This window comes from Arvicola amphibius, chromosome 3 (assembly GCF_903992535.2).
Source record: "Arvicola amphibius chromosome 3, mArvAmp1.2, whole genome shotgun sequence".
Taxonomy (NCBI): Eukaryota; Metazoa; Chordata; class Mammalia; order Rodentia; family Cricetidae; genus Arvicola; species Arvicola amphibius.
Genome location: NC_052049.1, coordinates 90,351,424 through 90,360,777, shown reverse-complemented (window position 1 = coordinate 90,360,777; position 9,354 = coordinate 90,351,424). Strand labels below are relative to the sequence as shown.

Sequence of the window (9,354 nt, the reverse complement as noted above, 5' to 3'; positions counted from 1 at the left end):
GGTACCTGGGGTCACACTCAGGTCTTCAGGCCATTTTGCAAGCCCACATCTGTGTTTTTGAGACAAGGTTTTTCTCTAGCATAGGCTGGGTTCAGGCTTGCTGTGTTAACTTTGAGCTGATATACCTACTTCTATCTACCTGCCAACTGCTGGATTACACGCCCAACTGACACACCCTAAATCTTGTCTCAATGTCCTAACTAGACCCACACATCCTCAAAAGTGCCCCGGTCTCTGCATCCTCTGAGAAACCAAGGAGTTAGCTGGGGGGTGGCATAGGGTGACCCCAGACTCTCAAACCAGCAGATGCAAAAGTCCAGGCTGGAGGAAGGTCTCAGCTAGTTTATTTTCTCTCTGGAGAAGTCTTCAGGGCAAGCAGTCCCAGCTGCTCAAGCTATGGGGAGAGAAGGTAGGTCACAGTCTAGCTTTGATTGGGAGAACTCAGGGCTGCCAGTCAAGGACCAGATGCCCAGACAGAGTGTCAGCCTCAAGGCCTACACTGTAGGAATCACAAGGGGGCCAGACGTTAAGGAGAGGGGCTGAGGAGGGTCTGTACCGGGAGGGTGAGATCCACTCTTGCTGTAAGGTCTCTCCCAGTCAGAATCGGAGTCCCAAGAAGGATACTGAGAACTCGGGCACCGCTGTCCCTTGTGGCCTGTGGGAGAGACATGCCATTCTGGCCCTTCAGACACCGAATACAGCCCTCTAGCAACTTCACACTATGGACTCCGCATCCCTCAAGATGAAACCATACCTAGATTTATGATTCAGACACCCACATCTCTTGTGTGACCCAAAGTAATACCAAATTATATCAGTGACCCTTTAAATGTTCCCTTAAAAAGATCCCATAAGAGGCCAGAGAGGCGCTCAGAGGTTAAAAGTACTATTGCTCTTTCAGAGGACACAGATTCAATTCCTAGCACCCATATATTGGCTCACAACCCTCTGTAACAACTCCAGTTCTAGAGGATCTGATGCCTTCTTCTGGCCTCTGAGGGCACCAGGCAGGCAGGTGGTGCACAAATACATGCAAAACACCCACACATATGAAATAAAATATGATTTTAAAAATTTCCATAGAGCCCAGAATAACGGCATCTATCTGTAATCCCTGGGGAGCTGGAAGCAGGAGGATCAGGAGTTCAAGGTGATCCTTGGCTACGTGGTGAGTTTAAATTCATCTGGGTTACGTGAGACCATATCTCAAAAAAAAAAAAAAGAATAAAAACAATAAACTCACAGATCCTAAATGTGACCCCGTCAGCTCCTACATGACACATCCAGGGTTTACACTGTCCAGGCTTGCCTTGAGTTTGAGATTCTCTTTCACCTACTCATCAATTTCTAGGATTATAGGCCTTCAAAATCTCAATTAGTCTCTCAGCTACTCAGTGTAGCCTTAGAACAAGACCCCACGAAAGACACTTAAGGAAATGCTCAACATCCTAAACCATCAGAGAAATGCAAATCAAAACAACTCTGAGATACCATCTTACACCTGTCAGAATGGCCAAGATCAAAAACTCTGATAACAGCTTATGCAGGAGAGGATGTGGAGTAAGGGGAACACTCCTCCATTGCTGGTGGGAGTGCACACCTGTACAGCCACTTTGGAAATCAGGATGGTGGTTTCTCAGAAAACTGGGAATCAATCCACCTCAAGACACAACAATACCACTCTTGGGCATATACCCAAAGGATGCTCAATCCTACCACAAGGACATGTGCTCAACTATGTTCATAGCAGTATTACTCATACAGCCAGAATCTGGAGACAACCTAGATGCCTTTCAGCCGAAGAACAGATAAGGAAAATATGGTACATTTACACAATGGAGTACTATTCAGTGGTAGAAAACAATGACATATTGAAATTTGCAAGCAAATAGACTGAACTAGAAAAAGCCATCCTGAGTGAGGTAACCCAGACCCAGAAAGACAGATATAATATGTACTCACTCGTAAGCAAATATTAGACATAAAAGAAAGGACAACCAGCTTACAGGCCACAACCCCAGAGAACCTAGGTAACAAAGAGGACCCTAAGAGAGACATACATTGATCCTTCTAAGAAGGGGAAAAAAGGGGCTGGAGAGATGGCTCAGAGGTTAAGAGCATTGTCTGTTCTTCCAAAGGTCCTGAGTTCAATTCCCAGCAACCACATGGTGGCTCACAACCATCTGTAATGGGGTTTGGTGCCCTCTTCTGGCCTACAGGCATACATGCAGGCAAAACACTGCATACATAATAAATAAATTTTTAAAAAAAAAAAGAAGGGGAAAAAGACAAGATCTCCTGAGTAAATTGGGAGTGTGGGGGGCAGTGAAGAGGGTGGCAGGGGAGAGGGGAGGAGAGAAGGGGAGTAAGGAAAAATGCACGAGACGAAAACCAAACAAAAATAAAACAAAGTAACAACAAAAAAGTACAAGATCCCATCCGATGTGACCTTCAGAAGGCCTCTGAAGGTGGCCTCACATATGTGAAGCTGGAAATGGCCTCTTCCCCACACCTCTGTCACACTCAGCCCCTCACCCCTGAGACTGGAGGCCCTGGGCCTGGTGCCCACGGATGAGGCAAGGCAGTCGATGGAGCTCTGCAGGCTGTGGACTGCAGACCTGTGTGGAGACAGAGAGACAAGGGCCCCAAGAGGCACTGGGGCATCCAGGGTACCCCAGAATTGGAGCTAGGGCAAGGGAGGCTGTGGAGAGGGTGATTCCTAGGAGAAGGAGGGAGGACTAGAACCAGATGCAGTTCCAGATGCGGTGGGGGGGCAGATTAGAGGAGGGCTGGGGTCAGAGGTCAGACGCAAGGTTGGCCTCACCATATGTCACTCAGCTCCTTCTGTAAGTCATCCTTCCAGCTGCCATTGCCTTCTGCAGGCACCTCCTCAGTTTCTGGCCATGAAGATGGTTCGTACGCCTGCTGCTTCATCTTGGTCAGAACCTGGGGTTCGGGAGGGGGTTGGAGGAGCAAGCAATTAGACACACAAGTAGTGATGGCCATAAAAAAAGGCAATCATGATGTAGCACTTTAATCCCCAGCTGTAGTGAGAACACGGAACCCTCAATGAACACAACTTTCTGATGAAGGAGGGACCGCAGCTATTACACACATTATATGGAGAGGCGAATCGAGGCCCGGAAAGACAAAGTGATTTGCCCATAATAACACAGCATTAAAACGGCAGAGCTGGAGGCCAAGCGTGGTAGCGCATATCTTTAATCATTCCCAGCACTCGGGAGGCAGAGGCAGAGGCAGGTGGATCTCTGTGGGTTTGAGGCCAGCCTGGTCTACAGAGTGACTTACAGAACAGTCAAAGACACACCCTGCCTCGAAAATAAAAATAAATTTAAAAAAGAGAAAAAAAAAGGAAGAGCTGGGATTTGGATTCTGCCTCCTAGATTCGGTCCAATTGTGGAAGCATGAGGAAGCTCCCATCCGCACCACGTCCTGCAGGCCCTCATTTTCTCTGCTCACCTTTCGGCACTTCACCTGTGTTTTCTGCATTTTCTGGATATTCAAGAGGTTTGCTGAGATCTCATCCTCCTGGGCCTCTGTTGGGGAGAGAGCTCAATGGACAGAGGAAGCAGAGCCCCATCCCTTCCAGGCTGTGGGCTTCCAGGTACTCACGGAGCTTCTGATAGAGGAAAGTCACTTCTTCCCGCACGAGCTCCAGTTCCTCCCACAGGAACTTCTTGCTAAGGGGAGAGAAGAGCCTAGACCCACATTCCCAGCCCATTCTCCTGGTCTACCACGTCCCCATCTACCCAGCCCACTTACAGCACAGGCTCCTCCCACAACCCTAGCTCCCTCCAGGGTATCAGGCTCCACCCATACCACCTGAGATCTTGCCCACAACCTCTGAATCAGTCCTCTGGGAGAGGCTACAGCCAGCCCCAGACTCCGCCCACAGCTCCCGGCAGCTCTCACTGCCTACCTGGACCTTCCCAGCCTTGTTCTCTCCTCCTGATTTCCACTCTCCAGCCTCTCCGCCTCCCTCAGTCTTCTGAGACCCTGCCTCCTTCCCCAACCCCCCTCCAGCTTGCTGTCTCCCTCACCTTCTAGCTGCCTTCGACTCCCCAGCGGCCTTTCCCTAGCCACCTACATCTCCTGAGCTCGTGTGCCCCAAGCCTTCCACTCCCTGCTCCATTAAGCTCCCTCAATGGTGGCCTGCTCCACCCCATCCTCCGCCCCACACCCACCTGTCCCGGATCTCCTGGGCCAACAACTGTAGGCAGCGAGTGGTACGGGCCCTTTGCAGCTCCTCACCGTCCCTCAGTGTCTTTTGTAAACCCTGCAGGCCTTGGGCCAGGGCCCCATACAGCTCCTGCCGACCCTGCTCGGTGCCCCACTTACGGTCTTCCTTCTCTCCTTGGCGGCTTGTAGGGCTCAACACTTCTGTGGAGAGGGTGGAATACTCGACTTTATTATTGTGTGTCGATGTATGTGTGTGTACCTACATGTTCACGTGTTTGCACAGGTGTGTGCACAGGTACACAGATGTGTGGGTGTGTGGGGGAAGGGAGGTCCAAGGTCAACCTTGAGTATTGCCCTCAATTCTTCTTCACCTTATCTTTTGAGATGGGGTCTCTCACTGAACCTGGAACTCACAGATTGGGGTAGATTGGCTGGCTAGGGAGCCCCAGGATTCCTCCTATCTTTACCTCTGTAGAACTGGGATTACAAGTGTGCCCCACTAAGCCCAGCTTTTTTCCCCCGCAACATTCAGAGATAAACTCAAGGTCCTCATGCCTACATGGCAAGTATTTTAGTAACCGAGCTGTTTCCCCAGTCCTGGAACTTCCTCTTTTTTTTTTTTAAGATTTATTTATTTATTTATTTATTTATTTATATATTTAGTATGTATACAGTGTTGTGCCTGCATGTGTCCCTGCAGGTCAGAAGATGACACCAGATCTCATTACAAGTGATTGTGAGCCACCATGTGGTTGCTGGGAATTGAACTTCGTGCCTCTGCAGGAGCAGCCAGCGCTGAACCATCTCTCCAGCCCAACTTCTTTATTTTTTAAGAATATATATTTCTGGGGCTTGAATACATGCAGCCAGAATATTGTATAAATAATAAATAAAAAAGAATTTTTTTTTAAAAAAAAGAAACATATATTTCTGCTGGGTGGTGATGGCACATACCTTTAAACCCAGCACTCAGGAGGCAGAGGCAGGTGGATCTCTGTGAGTTTGAGGCCAGTCTGGCCTACCGAGTGAGTTCCAGGACAGCCAGAGCTACACAGAGAAACTCTGTCTTGAATTCCCCTCCCCCAAAAATGTCTTTCTATTTTACGTGGCTGGTTTCATAGGTGTTTTACCTGGTGCCCATGGAGGCCAGAAGAGAGTGTTCTGTCCCCTGGAACTGACATTACAGAGGACTGTGAGCCATCATGTGGATGCTGGGAACACAGCCTGGGCCTTCTGCAAAAGCAGCCAGTGCTCTTAACTGACAAGTCATCTCTCAGCCCTAGGGCTCTGTCTCAGGCTGACTTTCACTCTCTACTTAAGTGAGGGTGACCTTGAACTCCTAAACCTCCTGCTTCCCTCTCCCAAGTGCTGGGATCACAAGCATGAACCACCAGGTCCAGTTTTATTCCATGCTGGAGGTGGAACCCAGGACTTCATGCGTGCTAGGCAGGTGCTGGGCCAACTGAGGCCCAGCAAGCCCCAAAAGGTGAGGAACCAGATGTGGGCCTGAGGCCAGCCTTAACTCCAGCTTCCCCTGACCCTGTCCTGACCTTGGTCTCCATCTGGTCCTCACCTTCAAGCTGCTGGATTTTGATCTGCTGCAGGCAGCTCTCTTTCTCCAGCATGGTCACAGAGTGGTTCAGGAACTCAAAAGCCTGAGGGGGCGGGAGCGAGAGGTAAGGCCCTGGAGTAAGGAGAAGGATGAGAACAGGTGCAGAGGAGGTAGAGGGACTCACCTTGGTCTGAGCCTGCAATTGGGTCCTGAGAGACTCTAGTTCACATCGCAAGAGCTTCTGAGAGTCAGGGACTAGCATGGTGTTCTTAACTGTAGGCAGAGGGAAAGTGAGCCATGGCTGAGGTAAGTAAGATCAAGGCAGAGATGGGGGCTCAGAGGAGGGAGAGGGGCACGTTTAGAACAGGGTACCCCCTTGAAGCAGTTAATGAATGTGGGTCTTGATACTGAAGAAGAAAATGGGAGTAGGGGGCCTGCAAAATGGCTCTGTGGGTGAAGGAACTTGCCACCAAGACAGGTGACCTGAATTTGAACCCAGGGACCCACAGGGTAGGAGAGAACCAACTTTGCTAAGGTGTCCTCTGACCTTCAATGTGTGCCACAGGACACACCCACTGGCACACACCCTCAAATACAGGAAGTAAATTTTTAAAAAAAGTGAAGGAAAAATTAAGTGGGACTAGAAACCCAAATGCCTCCCCTCCGGGCTCACTCAGAAGAGAGCATTCACCTTTTACTTTAGCAGAGCCAGACTCCAGGGACTTCTGGGAAAGAGGAGGAGAAGAGAGTGATGATGTATTCCCAGATTGCTCACCTCGAGACCATTTGCCGGAAGGACAAGATTGGTTCTCTTGAGATCTGGCTATCCCTAACCAGGAATCAGGCAAAACTGTCCAGGGGTATTCATCCACTGCCTTTACCCCCAACTTCATCATCTGCATATGCTCAGAAATGAACTTGTGTGTATCATCTCATGTGTTTATGGGCCCCTGGCTTGACCCTGACAGAAAACAGATGCCAGGCTGTGCCTGGTTTGACCTTCCTACTTTGGAGTACAAGACAGCAACAACAGTGATGTCCAAAGAGGACACCATCAGCACTTGGCACACCACACAATCAGCCACAAGCACACAATTTTAGACACAAGTGTGAGTCTCACACACACAATCCGAAACCATATAGATACAAAAACAAACACCAAACACACACACACACACATATACACCTTCAAAATATGAAAGTCAGATATAATGTCTCCTTCCTATAATCATAGTATTCAGGAGATGGATGCAGAAGAAACAGGAGTCCTAATCCAGCTTTGGCTACAGAAAAAGTTCAGGGCCATCTTGGGCTACAAGAGATATTGTCTCAAAACAAGCAAAGACCCACACATACGTTTCCTTCTATTCTTTCCTCCCTCTAGAGGTGCTGAAACTCCATGCAGGCCCCTTCTGTGCAGCTCCTTCCCTGTGCTCCACAGTGGAACACAGCAAGTGCATTCATTCCCAGGTTAAGGAGAGTTGGGGGAGGGGGAATGTGTGACCTTGGTTGTGTGGTTTCTCTTCACAAGGTCCTGGCCAGGACTATGCTCCTTGGGCAGGTCTGAGCTGGAACTGGAGGTACCCTCATGAGGCCGACACTTGGAGTCCCACTCAGGGTCCCAGCCTACAGTCCTCGCTGCTTGTTCTGAAGCAGCATTCACGATCTCGGGCTCCCAGGTCCTGGACCAGCAGGTTGTACAGTCCAAAGCCCTGTCTGAGGAGGACCCTAGGGGAAAAGAGACCAGTGACGGCAAGCTTGCAGTTGTCAGCCCTTCCTGGTCCTCTAGCTGTCTACCAGGAACACCATCACTTGCCCCTCTTCTCGTTGGCAGGCCAAGATGTGATGGAGAGTGAAGGAGATGAGTAGAGATGAGAGACACAGTAGTCAGGGTCCCGGGGTAGGCCGGCCAAAAGAGGGTCGCTGTGGAAGGGAATGGGAGGGGCTCTCAGACACGTCTCCAACTCGCGTAGCCAAGGATGATGTTGAAATCCTGGCCCTCCAGTTTCTACCTCCCTAGGGCTAGGATGACAGGCCCATGTCACTGCATCTATTTATGCATTTATATAATGCATTTATACAGTGCTGGGGATGGAACCCAGCAGCGCGGCTAGGCAAGTGCTCCACCCACTGAGCCTCGGCCCCGCCTCCTAGCCCCTTTAGAGTGTCCCCTCAGAGATGTTTCAGTCCATAAACTTCTGGCAGAAGCAGAAGTCAGATAAAAGATAAATCCAATCACAGAGGTGAAGGTGGGTTATGCGAACCCAGACATCCCACATAAAGACATTAAGGCCTTGAAGGGCTAGTGGGAGGACTCGCGGAGCAAAGTGCTTGCTGCCAAGCCTGCAACATGAATTGGTCTGCAGTAACCAACTTAAAAGTGGAAGGAGAGAACCAACCCCATAAACTTCACCTCTGATCTCTACATGTGTGCCATGACATGTGCACTCACACACACACACACACACCTCATGCACACCAAAGAATAATAGAGTTTTATGTTAAGAAAGAAACAAAGGGGAAGTTGGGGGAGGGATTGGGAGGAGTGGAGGGAGGGAGGGAGAGGAGGGAAAATGGTGATCTGGCTGGAGATTAATTAACTAATTAATATTGAAAGAAAGTAGTCACACGCCTTCAATCCCAGAACTCAGAAGCAGAGGCAGTGTGAGTTTGAAGTCAGCCTGATCTACATAGTGCATTCCAGGCATGTCAGTGTCAGAGCTACCTAGAGCGACCCCTGAAAAAAAAAGAAAAATTGGTTTAGCAGTTAAGAGCATTGGCTGCTCTTCCAGTACCCAGGTTCAGTTCCCAGCACCCACATGGCGACTCAACTTCTCAACCTTTAATAACTCCAGTCCCAGAGGATTTGATGCCCTTTTCTAACTGCTACAGGCACCAGGCATGGAAGTAGTGCACAGACAGACATGCAAGCAAAACATTAACACACATAAAACGAAATTTAAAAATCTAAACAACAACAAAACCACATAAAGGGCTGGATGTGGTGGTTCACCCCTTTAATCCCAGCACTCAGGCGATCCTTGACTTTCAGGCCAGCCTGGTCTATAAAGCTAGTTCCAGGCTACACACAGGAAGAACCTGTCTGGGAAAACATCATCATATCCACTTTACTGGGCTGTCCTGACTACACAGATTTAGTCCACTGCTGGGTAAACGAGACTTTGCTCTAGAATATCACGTGAGGACCACAGATCCCCCAGAAGAGTTAGAGGGGGAAAGGAAAGAGGCATTTAAGAGTTTCACCGCAGGTCGATTCCCAATCATGCCTGCCCTCCCCCATCTCAATTGATTCTTCCGATGACCCTTTCTCCACAGAATTCTTCGAGCAAAGGGGCGTGACCACTGATATTGGTCCCGCCCCTTGCCCTGTCAATCTTACACCCGCCAGTCTCCCAATTCCCTTTTTCATTCCCACCTACCACATACCACCTGTTCATGCTCTCCCATCAGGGACCACGAAGCCAGTACCCAGCTGTGACGCTGAAGTTTTGATCCCATGGAGACACCATCGCTGGAAAACGCAGGGAGGCCGAAAGTGGAGTCACAGAGAAGGGCGTGGTCTGCATTTAAGCCCCGCCCGC

General features: G+C 49.5%; 1 protein-coding gene across 7 annotated transcripts; it reads right to left on the bottom strand.

Moving 5' to 3' along the window:
* Nucleotides 1-327: 327 nt before the first annotated feature.
* On the bottom strand, nucleotides 328-9,350 carry Ccdc159 (coiled-coil domain containing 159). 7 transcript variants are annotated; one of them, XM_038321711.2, is made up of 13 exons: nucleotides 9,200-9,320; nucleotides 7,569-7,774; nucleotides 7,257-7,480; nucleotides 6,444-6,477; nucleotides 5,937-6,025; nucleotides 5,774-5,855; nucleotides 4,206-4,401; nucleotides 3,634-3,701; nucleotides 3,481-3,557; nucleotides 2,825-2,946; nucleotides 2,536-2,618; nucleotides 557-655; nucleotides 328-394 (listed from the first exon to the last, which is right to left on the bottom strand). In XM_038321711.2, exons 1-13 carry the CDS (start codon nucleotides 9,208-9,210, stop codon nucleotides 390-392), a joined length of 1,296 nt encoding a protein of 431 aa, XP_038177639.1. In that variant the 5' UTR covers nucleotides 9,211-9,320; the 3' UTR covers nucleotides 328-389. The 7 variants fall into 7 exon arrangements, with proteins under 7 accessions (XP_038177639.1, XP_038177640.1, XP_038177642.1 ...); XM_038321712.2 differs by having other exon boundaries at nucleotides 328-655; nucleotides 7,569-7,675; nucleotides 9,200-9,350; XM_038321714.2 differs by having other exon boundaries at nucleotides 328-655; nucleotides 7,569-7,675; nucleotides 9,193-9,328.
* Between the last annotated feature and the right edge of the window lie 4 nt (nucleotides 9,351-9,354).